The sequence below is a fragment of the Rissa tridactyla genome, chromosome 17 (genome assembly GCF_028500815.1).
Source record: "Rissa tridactyla isolate bRisTri1 chromosome 17, bRisTri1.patW.cur.20221130, whole genome shotgun sequence".
Taxonomy (NCBI): domain Eukaryota; kingdom Metazoa; phylum Chordata; class Aves; order Charadriiformes; family Laridae; genus Rissa; species Rissa tridactyla.
Window position 1 is genome coordinate 256114 of NC_071482.1, and position 15612 is coordinate 271725.

Here is a 15612-nt window from a genome sequence, read left to right on the forward strand (position 1 = left end):
GAAGTCCCGCCCCGCCCCCCCGCTCCCATTGGGCGCCGGGCCCCGCCCCGCGGAAGAACCGAAAACCGTCCGAGGCGTAATGTTTATTTTCGGTTGAAGAGGCCCGAACGCGGAGCCGCGGCAGAGGCACGGGGGCAGGCGGCCGCTGCCGCGCGGCGGGGCGCGAGGAGGAGAATCGTGATGCGTTTCGCCCGGTTTAGCTGTAATTATTTCGCCCGGTTTAGCTGTAATTAACGTCGTCCGGCCCCAGGCCCTCGCTCCGCTCCGGCGCCGGGGCCTCACACCGTGGGATGTCCCCACGGGGCCCATCGTTCGGTCCCCTCGGTGCCGGGCTCGGCCGCGGCCCTGCTTCTCCCTCACGGTGCCACTAAACGCCATCGTTTTGGGAAGGGAGTTCAGGCTCTGAACGCTCCGGGCTCCCCTCCCGTCCCTATCGCCCCTCGGCCGCAGAGACGGCACCTCGCCGGCAGGCGCGGGACGGGGCTCACGCTCCCAGGCACCTCCGAAAGCTCAAGCTGGTTCTTGACGGAAAAAGTCAGGGCCGTGACTTGGGTAGGGAAACGGAGACCGTTCTCGGTGGGCACGACCCCACCGCCCAACACACAAGGAAAAAAAAAAAAAAAAAAAGAAAAAAAGAAACAAAACAAAAAACAATTCACTAAGTTAGTAGCGGCAAAATTCCCAGAAAGAAAAAATAAAATTTACATCTCTATCCCATTTTGTTGCCAGGCTGTTTGTGGTGTTCCACGTACATCACGACTAGGCAGGTCCATTATAAAAACAAGAACGTAACCATGAAATAAATAGATGTTGACACTAGTGGGATTTCAGGGCTGTTATAACTCATCGTTTTTCCTGTTTTCTCCTCCATTTTCTGTCTTCTTCTCTTTTTTCGACCCTGTGCAATGAAGCAAACTCCGTTACAGACTGTAACAGTTTTTACGGCACAAAAAGCAGGGCTGAAAGCCCCCGACGTTCATCCATTATCCCGCCCAGCTCCCTGTCTGTGGTAGAGAGGTCGGGGGACGCTTTGGGGACTGGCTGAGGACGTTGCTGCCCTCACACTCAGGCTGTCGGAATACGCGTGTCCCTGCTCATCAGCTCCTTAACGAAGACAGGCTTACAGCTACGGGAATGGCCATGGGCCACAGCGACCGAGGCAGGGGACAGTGGCACATTATCATCTGACACTGAACAGTGAAAACGTAGGAACAGCGGGGAACCAAAATCTGTGCGTTCCTCTGCAGAATTAACAATTGCTTCGCAATCGGGGCTTCTACCGTCCTAGTGCCTCCCAAGCTAAAGGGACGGAAAGAAGCTCACGGACAGCTTGCGCTTGCAGCTACCGCGTTCCTGACCGTTAGTCGAACATTTACTCACCGGAGTCTGATCCAGGCTCATCATCTATTGCCACCTTCTCAGCTGTAGGAGGTTCCTCGGCTGGACCGACATCCTCAGGTTTGTCTACATTTAGAGCAGAAAGAAACAGCACAAAAGTTACGGGAGAACACGCAGGAGATGGGGCAGGTGACTAGGCGTCAGGTTTATGAACAAGCCAGCCACAGCACCCCAGCAGGGCTGTAGTAATTCGCTCTCACCGTGGCTCTCTATAACGCTTAGAGAAGTGCCACAGAATTGCTCCTTATTTCTCACTGCCTCTGGCTGCCAGGACTGATGTCCCTGGAAGCCCTGGAGGTTCACTGCTTGCACAGGCAAGTCACCTTTGGAGCTGTGACTACCAGCAGCAGCTCTTCCCCAGGCCAGAGGGACCGGCAGGGAGCTCTGCTGACAAGCAACACACTAGATTTCAAAGGACCAGGGCACTCAGAACCTGAGGATCTTAAAAAAGTTCAGAAAACTGCAAGCCTTGGTGTCCCAAGAGATGTTTTTTTTTTCCCCCCTGGGGTCCATCCAAGTCACCAACCTTTCTCATGGACAGCTCATTCTGCTCCTTGATAGAGGACACGACCTTGAATGCTTGGTCTGGACACCCACAAGGGAACTGATGGTTTATCTGTCTCATGAGGCAGCCGCCCACCAGGCCGATACCGACTGACCACCCCAGGAAGTTTATAAATACCGGAAAAAGCCAAACGAATGCTGGGGGGAAAAGGACACTGCCACATCTAGATTTTCCCGGCTGTCTTTGAAAACTAAGAGGAGGATCACTTGATCCCACAGTTAACTACTGTCTTCACTTATTTAGCTCCCTCTCACTCAAAGCAGGGAGATACGAGTGTGTTACACGTGGTAACTATACACCAGGAGTTAAATACATGGTATTTATGTACCATATATATAACTCCCGCCCACTCCTTACCTTCTTGTTTCCCCTCCGTGGGAGGGATAGTGTTCTCAGTCTCAGAGGCTGCTGTAGCATTCTTGCCCGAATCCGATTTTGTGGTGTTCTTCTCCTTTTTGGGCTTGGGTTTTGCAAACTTGGCCTTATTCAGAAGATACTGCACTTCCCTGTCCAGGGCTGCCAGCTTGAGCTCTATGTCTTTGGACAGCAGGATGGGTTTCTCAGTAGGAGAGAGCTTGTTCTGCTCAGCCACCGTCTCGTTTTTCCAAATCTGTGGGATGGGAGGGAAGAGGCACTTTTCGGATGCTTTTTGGTTCCAGGAACCACTGTACATCAAGTATCTCAAAGTCAGCGCTCCTGGGCCTTCTCACTTAGGCGAATGCTGCTCCCTGCTACGTTTCCACCAGCTTCTTAGATACACAGACACAGGACAAAGTGAAGCCCTCAAAACCCAGAATCTGGTTTTAAAAGCTGCAGCCAGATTCCTGGGCCACACCACCGCTCCTGGAGACAGCTGCCCCCATCCAACACAAGAACCGTTATCCCCTCAAAGCAGCCTGGGGTCAAGCTGGGCATTAGAAAACACCGAAACACAGCAGAGGTTTGCAGGTGGCATGGAAACAAGACGTGCACGCTCTGTTCCACAACCTTGAGTGAAAGTACGCGACCTATGACTTTGGACAGGAAACATAACCCAAACGCGCCCCCCCGCCGCCCCAAATCATTTGATCCTTTATTACCGTTGTTTCATTGATGGCTTTTTCCAGTGTGCTCAATTCCACTTCCGTGAATATCTGGTCAGACTCCGGAATCATTCGGGCTCCCCTTAAAGATACGGAGAAAGTTTGTTTCGGGTAAACCACACAGATTGTACCTTGGCAACTCAGTGTTTACAACTCCCGTAGTCACAATACTAACTGCCCACTGCACACACCGACCAACTACTACGTTTTACAGTTCCGCCTCTTGCATCTGCAGGAAACAGAGCCCTACAGCAATCTCTGGGTGCTAAGGATGCAATACAGAGACAGCAGATGCAGCTAGTACGAGATCAGAAAAAACAGGGAAGAGAGAAAAAAAGGCGGCCATTGGACCAAGAGGGAAAAATCTGCTTGCAAACGTTGCATACAGTGTCGGACGGTTCCTGCCCCCCCAGTTTAATCAGAGCTTGCACGCTTGTGTTAACGGGCACTGCAGAACTGAGCAGGGTTTTGGTCCTCTCTCAAGACGCGCCGGTGACTTTCAGACCGCATTCGATCTGGTCACGTTCTGTTGGCATCTCTGGCACTATCAGCTGCCCGACTCCCCTTCCCAAGAGCCTGCTCTTACTTGAGAAAGATGGTCGAGTGGTTGAGCAGACTCTCCAGGGCAGCCAGGCGTTCCGGCCACTTTCTCCTTTCCTCGACACGGAAGAAGAGGTTCCTACAAAGCTTTTTCAGCTCTGCAAGCTTGTCTTTCAGCTCCTGCAAATGGGGGAGAGGGGAAAGGAGACAGTTCGTTTGCCCACTAACACTGTAAACCTCAGAAGTTTAAACTGCAGTTTTTGTCATTCTATCAAATGTACTATTTTAATAGAGTAAAAAGAGCCACATGACTAAGCTTTACGTGGGAGGAAGAGGCTGAAGCTGTTGAAGGCGCATCCACGGCTGGAAGAACTTACTATTTTGTTCTGTGTGTAACGCACTGAGGAAGCAAGAAACTTCCAAGAACCAGATTACGAAGGATCCAGACGGATCAGTGCCATCAGCCTGTGTGGTCACCGCCACACCAGTGACAGCAGAGTGGTATCCTGGCCCCACGCAGCAATACCTTCGTTGAGGCTGCATAGCCCTCCTCCTCCATCCAATTGGAAGCCTCGCTGAGCTTTTTGGAAATTTCGTCTCTCTGCTCCTCTGTTGAGACAAACTGATACTCCTCTTGGTAAAGCTTGTCCTGAAAAGAAAAAAGCAAGTGCTCCCGTCAAACACCGCAGAGCCCGGAAGCAGAAAACAACCGGGTCACCCGCTTACAACCGGGCTGGACTGGGAGCTCCTGGGGCGCTGCCCGCGCCGGCCAGGAGATTCTCATTCCGCCCTCCCAGGCCTGGGCTCCTGCTCCTGGCGTTACCAGGAGCGCAATGGCAGTACACCAGCTGTGCGATGGTAAAGCTGCAACAACCGTAATTTCACACGCACTTCACACTGGTTGCCCCTTCCGCACAACAGTTCTTGAGAAGCTGTAGCTTCTTTACAGCCCGAGTGCAGCTGTTCCAAAACACACGGGTAAGCGCGCGTAAGGGATACTGGAAACCCCGAGTTTAACCTGTTCAACACGCTGAAGGAAAGCGTTCGCTTCCTAACGAGGAAACCTCCCAAGCCCACGTGGGCCTGGGAAGCCAAACAGCAGCAGAAAGAGAGACGGGAAGACAAAAGGTCGGCTCTTCAAATCAGCTTCCCCAGCTCAAACAACTCCCCTGCATTCAGATCAGCCGCGTAAGACACTTCCTGCTCTCCAGGAACTCTCAGGTCTTTATATCCCTCTCTTACCTGCGTCTCAAAGATGAATGACTCCAAGCTGTTGGCCGATTTTTCTCTTTCCTGTTTCTCTAGATCTCTGACTGTCAAGTCTTGGAGTCTAACAAGCCAAGAGAACAGAAGTCAAAGGTAGCAAGTGCCTTTAGATGTGCACAACATCACATACGTCAGCTTCTGAGGATAGCAGCGCTCCGTGAGCTATCACCGCTCCAAAGCGATTCGCTTCCTTCATCTACAGCTTTAACCCACCAGAGCCATTTCAAACGTACTTTTTCATCGAGCTCTTCAGTTCATCCTCCAGCAGGTCAGGGACGTCGTTTACATCCAGCTCCATGGTGATCTCGTGGACAAGCTTCTGCTTCTTGGGTGCTTTGATCTTCTTCTCCTCCTCCGTTTTGGTAGCCGTGCTGTCACTGGAGCTTTTTGACGATTCTTCCTCTTTCGCAGTTTCTCTGTTTCCTTTGGGATCCTGGAACAGATAAAGTACATTCTCAGGCAAGGGAACAGATTTGCACTTTGTGCAACTTTTTTTTCCAAGGCAGGGCACTAACAGGGAAAGAAGAATTCCACTGAGGAAATTCCACTTCTCAGACACGGAAATCACAGTCCCATTCCTTCTCTCCGATGCTCACCTGAGACTCTAACTTCTCGCCTTCTTCTGTTTTCTGTGACTCTGCTTTTGGAGGGGCAGTTTCTGCCTGGCCTGCAGACCGCTGTTTCTCTTCTCCCCGCTCTTCATCTTCTGCGCTGCTTTTCTGGTCCTGTTTCTCCCCCTGCTCTTCTTTACCTGGTTCTGCTAGGCTCTCTTCTTCCTCCTGCTCATCACAGGCAAGTAAAAGGGAAACAAAACCAGTGTTTTTAATGTAGAAATTCCATGCAAATGTTTCACAGAACAGATAATTCTCTGGAAAGAAAAAAAGACGTGCGTGAAAAACCGCACTCTCAGTGACCGCAGCCGCTAGCGAGGGACTGTGCCAAGTTAGAACATTAACTAAGAGTCATTTCAGTGCAGGAGGTGACTCTGTGACAAGAAGCTTTCGTCTCACTAGAAGGAAACCTAATCACTACTGCCAGCATCAATGGCAGCTGTGCCTGCATGGCGCGGGAGAACGCGAGGAGCCTGCCAGACACCTGCACAGACAACCCAGGCGAAAGCCCACCCACAGAGCACCGCGACAATTCGGGAACAAAACCCAAGTCCTGGAACATTAGCCCACCACTGCTGGGCTTGCCGGCAGAAGAGCACGCGTTTCTTTAAACGCACGCCACATGAAACTCAAGAGGAATATAGCGCTTCCTGAAAATATCCGAAATCCTGACGTGCTGCCAGGCACCTTTAGCTCTGCGCACACGAACCGCTGCCTCTTCAGCGGCCAGAGCAAGACCCAGGGGCTCCCCCCGGCCAGCAAACACCCCGGGGCTCACCTGAACCGAGTCCGTCAGGTTCTCTCCAGTCTCTGGCGTGGGGCCACCACCCCCAAACAGGCTTGAGATGGTGTTTCCAAGTTCTGTCCATGGGAGACAAAGAACCCAGAATATTGTGTTGCCAAAGGAGGAAGAAAGTCGTCTTTGGCTCTCAGTTCTTCCCCCCACAACCACAGCGACCACCAAGGAGCTCCCTTGGCGGTGTACGTTAGCTACATACACACCAGAAACTCAGCCTTCCCTGACCTTGCTTTGTGTTTTTGCGTGCACAGACACGTGGGGCCTCTACCTCTGCTGGAATGACACCTGAAACTTGTAGCTTTGACTAAAAAGCTTCAGGCTACAACCTGTGGCTGCATCAGCCTTCCCCGCACCTCCCCTTTGCCTCCCAACACGCGGATTTACAGCTCCTTCCTAGAGCGAAGCCTGTGCTCTGAAACCTGAGCGACGCAAAGCACGGATCAGAGCGTCACAACCCAGACGGCGAGAAGGGAGGATGCTGCGGATGCAGGACTTCCCTTCAGGGCAGACCTCCCGAAATTAGCAGCTGTGGCCGAACAAAGAGGAAACAACTCCTGTTTTTCTAGTTGCAATGCATGCCACGGTCACCTTAGGCGCGGATGGCATTTCAGAGCTCCTGGCAGCGCCCAGACGCCACTTGCAAAGGGCTTTTAGGTATTTTGGCGCTGTAAACACAATCAGAGGCTATGCCTAACCCTCTAATCTCCACGTCCCAAACCCACGGTGCTACTCTGCTCAAAGCAAGGAGACGCGTCGGTTACCCCAGCTACTGCAGGGAAAACTCAACAGCCTCTACGAACATCAAAGTTCAGCACTTACTTGTCAGCGTCGACTCCTCCTCCAGCTTATCTTCCACCAGGGTCTCAAACACAGATTCCACCTGGGAGAGGGGAGCACAGAATCAGTTTTACGCAGGGACCAGAGAGGGGCGCAGAACTGGAAAACACACCCCGAGAGGGTGGTGCTTACCCGGTCAAGGCTTAGTACTCCGCTCTCATCCATGTTGAAGTGAGCTTTGATGCCTTTGGATTCATAATCCGAGTGCTTCTTGAAACTGTCCCCAACTCCCTTTAGCCTCACGGTGGTGAGATTGAGAGAACCGAAGATCCTGACGGCACAGGGACAAGAGCGGAGAGAAAGCTTAAGATTACAACGCTGCAGAAGAGCTAACCGCTTCTCACATTTGCGGCCACAGGCAACCGCGCAAAGCGCCGAACCGGCACGGTTCAGTTTGCTAAAGCACATAGGACTGAGAACAGGTCTGCAAGTACCTGCTGGTGGCCAGGCGGGTTCACGGACCGGCCCACCAGCCAAGTCTAACAGCTGGGCATAGTGCACTGCCATGGAGCCGCCTGCTCACACGCCTCAACTCACCGCATGTCATCCTGGTTCAGGAAGGACAGGTCTCCATAGTTGACATAGAACTCAAAGTCGTCCGTGTAGCGGTTGAAAGTGATAACTTTGCGCTGTGGATAGGGCGCCATGCGCTGGAACAAAATCCTCTTGTTGTGCTTTAAACTCTTGGATTTATCATCCTCCTCAACTTCACGAGTAAACTCCACCTGCATCACAGACAGAAAACACGACTCGGCAACTGCAAACTGCCCCGATGGCACCTCGCGTCAGAGATTTCCGCGGCGTTTGGCTGCTCCACCTCGTGCAAAAGTCGGGGGACAGGCACGTCTTTCTCAACAGATGTTTCTAAGAGCCTGGCTTCTTGGATACAGCACTTCTACAGTCAGGCTGACTTTATTCTGCTTCCTTTATTAGGTTGGCAGAAACGTCTCCGTAACTTCCTAGCTCAAAGGAACCCAACAGGTCACCTGGAACGTTTCTCCCAGCACAGCCCCGTTTCCCCACACTTTGCACGAGAGACAGCAAGCCAAGGGTTACCTGGATAGGAAACACAGCGGCATCCCGAACGATGAAAGGCTTCACCTTAAAGGCTTTGCTCAGAGCAGCGGCCTGGTAGACTGCACCCATGGCAGCAGCCTCATCGGCATTGATGTTCTTGCCCAGTTCCTCTCTATGAAGCAAAAAGCAACAGACGTCAGCTTTGCGGCCGCTGCCACGAACAGCGGCTTGTCAACAGGAGACAGACTGAAGGGGGCCTCACATACTCACTTGCCCACAGCTTTCAGCAAAACCTCCTGCACTTTGGGGACCCGTGTGGCACCGCCAACTAGAATCACCTGGTCAATTCCGTCCTAGGGATTGGAAACAGTCACCTTGTTTTGAGAAAGCAATTTAGGAAAGCTAAGTACAGGGCTTCCTTACGCTCCTTCCCCGCTCACCAGGCACCGAGGTGGGGCTCTGAGACTCCCCAGGCTACCTCCTGCCGTCCCGGCGCGTGGCAGTGCCCGGCAGAGCTCACACAGGCTGACACACACCGTGCCAACGTGAGGCACCCGGAGTCAGGTCTGCCAAACAGGGGCAACACGGACCGCGGCTTCGAGCCACCCGAAACGTGGGACTTGGTTCAAAATCAGGCAGACTACAGTTCAATGCCAGAGCAGCCAGTGACTCGGACAGCGAGCGGGACTAGAACAGAGCGAAACCCGGACTCTGAGAGACGACTCAGCGTCTCGCGCCGAACACCAGAGCCAAAAGATGCTCAAAGAGTGTCCTGGCACCCTGGAAAGCGAGCAGTTAACAATGCAGCGAGTCTCTCCAAAGGACTGCGCCTCCTTTGGTCCAACTGCAGCCCCCAACAGGAGCGCTCAACGGAGAAGCCTGAACAGGAATAATTCTGTTTCTGGGCACTTTGAGATAAAACTTCAGAAGAGAGAACAGAACAGCATCCGAGACAAAAAAAACAGGAAAGATCGTTTTTTAACGTAAAGAAACACCTCCTCCAAGTGCCTTGTTTCTGGTGCAGGGCGCCACAACAGACTGCTGGCTTGACACCGCAGCAGCAGCACCACTCTATCGCGACAGCTGCCATCTGTACCTGCCAGCAGCGCTGGTAACACAACCCCTGACGCTTTGATCATGGCACGACAGCAGCTGCGTACATAGAAACTTCAGTCTTGTTAATGCATTCCTAAACCTACCAGGCTCATCTCTGCGCTGCTCAGAGCCTGCTGCACCGGTCCTGGGACTCGCCGGAACAAGTCGGAGCACAAATCCTCAAATTCTTGCCTTGAGACCTTGGCCTTGAAGTCGATGTCATCTAGTAGCCCCTCAATCTATCCGGAAACAAAGCAAACAGGCAGAATGAAGTTATTTGTGGAGCGTTCTCCGAGCAAAATCTTTGCGCGACTTGCCCAGTGTGCAAAAAGTTCCACCCGGGACCTGACCGCGTTCATCGAACCCCGCCATTGCTCAGGTGACAAGAGGATGGAATGTGGATATAACGGAGAGCTTCTCCCAGTGACAGTTACTTACTAAATATTTTCCAAACTTCTCGCGACTAACTCTCATCCAATCCCCTCATCTAATCACCAGCGGTACTAAGTGGGCACAAGCCGAGAGGGACCACCAGTGCCACCACCACCCCTGGAACACCAGCACCGACGCTGCAGAGGGATGGTGTTCCTGCTCGCCTGCCCTTAACCCACCCACCCTCGGTCCAAAAACAGCTGGAAACCCCGCAACAGAGGGTCGGACCTGTGCCATGTGGTCCGCATTCGCGCTCAGGACAGTTTTCAGGCGGTTGGCCTCCTTCAGGAGTTTGGCCATGGCCCGGGGATTCTTTCGGACGTCTTTCGAAGGGTGCTGATCATTAAAGAGTTTTGCCAAGTAGTCCCGGAGACGAAGCTCCATCTCTAAACCTCCCAGAGTACGGTCAAACCTGAGCAAAAGAACGAATGGAGATTAACAACTTAAACCAAGCTGAAATACAAACAAACTTCATCTATTGCTTCACAAATATGCAGAGCGGCAAGCGGTCACAAGTAGCTGCAGTACTATCAGCTGCGACTGACTGTGAAAGAACAACGGTTGTGCCAGAAATAACACATTATAACGAAACAAAGAAAAGAAAGATTCACCACACGATAGCCTTCGAGCAGGAACTTTCACTATATTTGCGGTAAAGGCCTTATTGCCAAGCGTGCCGAAGGGCTGAGAAGCCACAGGATGGCTGTCTCGGGTCCCAGGTGTTTTCTTGGAAACAGCAGCGCAAATGTTTTGCAGTTAAAATTGCTGGGCTGGCGACTCACAGCACCCCCCTCCTCACTCGGCCAACGCACTGCATTTTCATTCCTCTCTGGGAGGATATTCTGCTTTTTCAAGCTGACACGCTCTGCTTCTCTAAGATTATAGGAAGCGGAATTAGGCTAAAATGGCTTGAGGCTAAAAACCAAGCAAGTTGAAGCGAATTAAGTACACTGATTGCCTCCCGGGCTCCTGGAAGTTCTCAGTTACCTTCTGCACAAGACAGCGACACCAGAGTTGTTACCAAGCGGAGCTTTCTCGCTCCAAGCGTCTCCCACTCTGCCACCCAAATTACTGTGCTGAAGCCTCACCGCAAAATCCCACCTTTAGAAGAGACTGTGAAACAAATGGTTTCTTTCCTGAGACCTGCGGGTTTTGCGCAACTCGTGTGGAATTCTTACCCAATGCCCTGGATCTGCAATTGAGGTTGGGTTCCCGAGTCCTTAGTTTTCACTGTCTGATACGTAACAATAGTACAAACGGTGCTTCCTGCTCCCATGTCGTAAAACATGATATTCTGAAAAGAGAAGCTGGGACGGTGAAGCAGAAACACCTGGATATCCCCCACGAATAAGGAAAGAACCCGCTGCTGTCCCGGCCTCACACAGGCCAAGACTGTCCGCTCCCTCACCCGGCTTTACACCGCAATGGCAGGACTCGTACTTTGACCAAGCACCGGAGGTGTTCAGGGTCACGCTTGACACAAGCGGACAAGAAAACTTTTTCATCCATCTGACAGATCAGAAAACAAAGATCTGCTCTTCAAAAGCTTCTTCAACCTCAGGAAAATCAAGTATTTCAGAGTCGGTCTTCCAATACCTTAGCCAATCCCTAACGTTATTCCCCCCCCGGCTGGTGGGCAAGGAACAAGCACAACTTTACAAAATGGGAACTCCCGGCCTCCCGCCCTCGCTCCAGAAGCTTTCAGGCTTCACCACGTATTCACAGAGGGTTTCACCTCTTCCTCTTACTGATGAACACACGATAAGGGAAGAGACCGGTTGACCAGCAGCATCGGCTTCCTCACCGTGAAGTCCCTTTGATTTTATCTGCGGCCCTTTCTCCCCCACACGCAGGCACTGGCACGGGACCGTCTGCATCTCCCACCCCCGCCTACCTGCGCGGTGGCGTTGATGTCTTTCCTCCTAAAAACCCCGTAGTTCAGCGCCACAGCAGTGTTGTCGTTGATGAGCTGCAGCACCTTCAGGTCGGCCATGCGGGCGGCATGCAGAACCGCCCTCCTCTCCGCCTGGTTGAAGTAGGCAGGAACAGTGATCACCGCGTCCTTGATGGGCTGCTCTGAAAGAGTTGCAGGGAACACGTTTTCCCATCGCTGTCGCCACGTGCAAAGACTCGTTATAGCGGGGTGAGGGTGGCGGTGCCAGAGAATCCAAGGCAGAGACCCGTACGGAACGCAACCCTGAAGCGGCATCAGCAGCCAGGATCGCTAGGCGTGAATCTATCTGTGTCCTGCTGAGACTAAGCGGACTTTGCCGATTCTCGCAAAGCCACGTATCTACTGCCCTCTCCTTCACACGTCAGGGCACTTTCAAATGCTCTGGGACGCCTTAGATTTCAACAAATGTTACCGTCACGGAGACTGACTTGATCGCCGGATTTGCTCGCTCTCCCAAGAAAAAGCCTTTGACTGGCTCTAGTATTACCAACCAAACACCACACAGCCTCCTAGTGACTCGAACACGTCGACGGGATTCACCCAGTTTTCATTACTCTGGTATTTCACTAGCAAGGCAGCACGGGAAGCGCGTGGCACTCTCTTATCTGTTCGCCAGTTTCACAACAGAGGGCAGTTTTTGCCCTTTAATGGTAGTTCAGCCCCAACCAGACTGGTTCCCACAGCAGAGCCACCGCCACCTTCCCCCCCAGTCACCAACAAACATGCCTCTCTCTAGTCGCAGACACGAGTGAGGAAACGCTTTACTCTTTCTCCGGAGACAGCCACTACGGCTTCCTCGCTGCAAGGCTGGGTGGGATCTGGCGTGCCTGCCCCCAAGAACAGGATTAAGACCCCAAACTTGCATCGTATCAGAAACAAGTGACGACCTGACAGCTGCTACGCCTCGCTTACAGCCTACAGCTGAAGAGACCCAATGGCCTGTTTCTAAACATCTGTGGGCTTTCAAACGCCTTCGGTCTCTGCTGAAATCCCGTAATGTACAAACACACACAGACGCTGCAAGAAACAGTTAAATCCTTCCAACCTGCAAACTCCTCAGCCAGACCACGCGAGTAGTTCAGGACCATCCCCAGCATCTCCTCTGGAGAATACTGTATCGTTCTACGAGAAACGGACAGGAAAGAAAATTACAGAAACAACACAAGTTGGTAGCCAAAGTCCCACCCCCAAGGGACCCAGAAGCAGACACTTACTGGGACAGCTTGAAGATAACGGTCTGCCTTTTCTCGTCCTTCACCAGTTCGTGCTCTGGGAAGCGGGACCGGTACAGTGCCACGTGGGGGTTATCGATACGCTTCCCCAGCAGATCCTGGAAGTATCTGAATGCCACCTTGGGGGTCCTTATGGACTGCAGAAAGGAAATGCACATTGCCCGGCTGCACTTCTTCGGCTTTGCTGTCGTCAAACAAACCTCTCCCAAGCTACGTGGTGAACGCTCGTGTTACGGGACTCAGGAGCACAAGACCAGCAGGCAAACAGCCAGTACGGAAAGCCAGCAGCACAGCAAGGAGACGAGACGTATGGGACAAGAAATAACACTTCCTAGCTCAGACATTTATCACGAAGGACCCAGCGGTGGGCTACATTCTGCCTACAGGAACTGCAGCTGGCACGACGAGTAACAAGAACTCTTACCATTCCTAGCGCGCTGTCACCGAAGAGACGCTCGTTTTCCTTCAAAGAGACGGCCACAGGTGTTTTCCTTCGTGACTCCCTGCGCAGAAAGAGAGGAATAAACCAGTCGAAACAGGTGAACGTTCAGTACAGAGTGCCTAGTGAGGAAGGGTGGTGTCTGCGTTTCAGAAGGACGAAGGGAAGGTGCTGGGGCACGACCTGTGGAGAGGAAGGCCAGCCTCCCTTCATCCGACAGGCGGCAATAGCAGCATCTCCCTTCACAGCTTTCGTACCTCCTGGGGTTCCTCACGACACGGGTAAATGCTTTGCCGGAACACAAACAGACACCTCTCAAATTCGCACTCAAAGCCGTGGTGGGCAGGTTCTTGTTTTTCCCATAACACAAGAGAACTCGACAAGAGGTGGCCCATTTCTGTCCCCACACATGCTTTAGCGCACCGAGGTGAGCATTTCACTACAGTAACTACGAAATGGCTTAAAGTTGTCCACTAAGCTCAGCACGCGCTAGCCACTTCCAAACGCCTCGGGATGCGTTATCGGTTCTCTAATGTAAGGCTACAACAAAACAACTTGCCAGAAGGAAGAAAGGCTCGTGAGCAGCTTTCTGGAACGTGCTGCTTCGGACTTAGACAAGACTTGCTTTATTTTTGCTTCCCTCCAGCAGCGAGCAAAGCGAGACAGTTCCCTCCTTCTACCAGCGACTGCCAAGTTTCAGGGAGCGGGGTGAAAAATCCATTTGTTATCTCTCAGTCTAGACTCCGAGAAGACGAGGATGCTCCTGACCGTACATCCTCTCCCAGCCGTGGGTTTTCCATTCAGTGTCTCGGGGACGGGCTGCAGCGACAGCAGCCAAATGAAAGGAGAGCTTTATCTGCTTCACAGACGAGCTGCAGCCAGACAAACCCCGCTCCGGGCTCCCTTACGGAGAACTGAAAATCAGGCTCCTTAACTGGACAGGAAAGAAGGTGATACTACGCCCTTTCACACCTGAACCACGACACATCTGCCCTCTGCTCCGCTCCGTGAGACCCCCCTGCAGCGCTGCCTCCGGCCCGGGGCCACCAACGGCAGAGGGACACCGAGCTGTCGGAGCGGGGCCAGAGGAGGCCCCGGAGATGCCGGGAGGGCTGGAGCCCCTCTGCTGTGGGGACAGGCTGGGAGAGCTGGGGGGGTTCAGCCTGGAGAAGAGAAGGCTCCGGGGAGACCTTCCAGCCCCTGCCAGTCCCTCAAGGGGCTCCAGGAAAGCTGGGGAGGGACTCTGGAGCAGGGAGGGGAGCCATGGGGCGAGGGGGAAGGGTTTTACACTGACAGAGGGGAGACTGAGATGAGATCCGAGGCAGAAATTCTTGGCTGTGAGGGCGGTGAGCCCCTGGCCCAGGTTGCCCAGAGCAGCTGTGGCTGCCCCATCCCTGGAGGGGTTCAAGGCCAGGTTGGACGGGGCTTGGAGCAGCCTGGGCTGGTGGGAGGTGTCCCTGCCCGGGGCAGGAGGGGTCCCTTCCCACCCAAACCGTTCCGTGACGTCCTCAGTGACACGCGTGGCCGGTTTCTTGCTGAGGAGGCCCCCGGTGCAGCCCAGGCCCCCGAGGGAAGGTTACAAACCACCCCAACCGCCCCTGGGCTGCTGCTGGCCCGTGGGGGAAGGCGACTCGGAGCCCCCGTTACCCCGCTGGGCTGCCCCAGCCCCGCCGCGGCGGACACCGGCCCCCCCCCCGGCTCACTTGTTGAGGACGATCTCCATGGGCACCCCGGGCTTCACGATGGCGATCTTCATCGACTCGCTGCCCACGTCCACCGACATCACCGCCACCGCCTCTGCCGCACAGACACAGCCGGTGAGACCCCGCGCCGCCCCGGCCTGCCCCCGCGCCCCGCGCCGCCCCCGGGAGCCCCCCCGCGGCCGTACCTGCGGCGGGCAGGCGGCAGCAGAGGAGCAGCCAGCCCAGGGCCCAGCAGGCCGCCCGCGCCATCCTCGCTGTCCTCCGGACCCGAACCCGGACCCGGCCCCGGCGTCTCGCGCAGCCGCCGGCCCCGCACGCGGCGCGCGCTCATTGGCGCGTCCCGCCGGCTCCGCCGCGCCGCGCGCCCCCATTGGGCCACGTCGGGGGAAGCCGGAAGCGGGCACGACGGGAGCTTCGTGCCTATTGGCTATGGGGCGACGAGGGCGGGGCAACGGTGCGGAGGGAGGGGCGTGCGGCCGCGCGTGCGTGCTGGCGTCAGACGTACGCACGCGCAAGCGCACGGCAATAGAGACATGTGCGACCCCGCGACACCTGGTGGCGGCGGCGGCGAAGAGCCGCGTGCCGCCGGGCCCCGCCCATTCTCCAAGCCCCGCCCCTTCCTCAGGCCCCGCCCATTCTCCA

At 54.2% G+C, this 15612-nt stretch overlaps 1 protein-coding gene across 2 annotated transcripts; it reads right to left on the reverse strand.

Moving 5' to 3' along the window:
* Nucleotides 1-123: 123 nt before the first annotated feature.
* On the reverse strand, nt 124-15305 carry HYOU1 (hypoxia up-regulated 1). Of its 2 annotated transcripts, none has more exons than XM_054222927.1 (24): nt 15156-15305; nt 14971-15064; nt 13253-13331; nt 12811-12965; nt 12642-12718; nt 11537-11718; nt 10821-10936; nt 9871-10054; nt 9315-9449; nt 8386-8468; nt 8155-8287; nt 7636-7823; nt 7231-7369; nt 7081-7141; nt 6241-6323; nt 5448-5630; nt 5085-5284; nt 4828-4915; nt 4112-4234; nt 3632-3765; nt 3043-3127; nt 2321-2573; nt 1381-1464; nt 124-547 (listed from the first exon to the last, which is right to left on the reverse strand). In XM_054222927.1, the coding sequence occupies exons 1-24, from the start codon at nt 15217-15219 to the stop codon at nt 396-398; spliced, it is 3075 nt and encodes a 1024-aa protein (XP_054078902.1). In that variant the 5' UTR covers nt 15220-15305; the 3' UTR covers nt 124-395. The 2 variants fall into 2 exon arrangements, with proteins under 2 accessions (XP_054078902.1, XP_054078903.1); XM_054222928.1 differs by lacking the exon at nt 124-547 and adding an exon at nt 660-898.
* Nucleotides 15306-15612: the final 307 nt, after the last annotated feature.

Excerpts from the sequence above, each read along its gene's own strand:
- HYOU1 (XM_054222927.1), bottom strand. The coding sequence starts at position 15,219 with ATGGCGCGGGCGGCCTGCTGGGCCCTGGGCTGGCTGCTCCTCTGCTGC. Across the intron at positions 10,055-10,820 it reads TTGCAGATCCAGGGCATTGG|GTTTGACCGTACTCTGGGAG; the intron begins GTAAGAATTCCA and ends TCTTTTGCTCAG. Across the intron at positions 7,142-7,230 it reads GAGTACTAAGCCTTGACCGG|GTGGAATCTGTGTTTGAGAC; the intron begins GTAAGCACCACC and ends CCCCTCTCCCAG.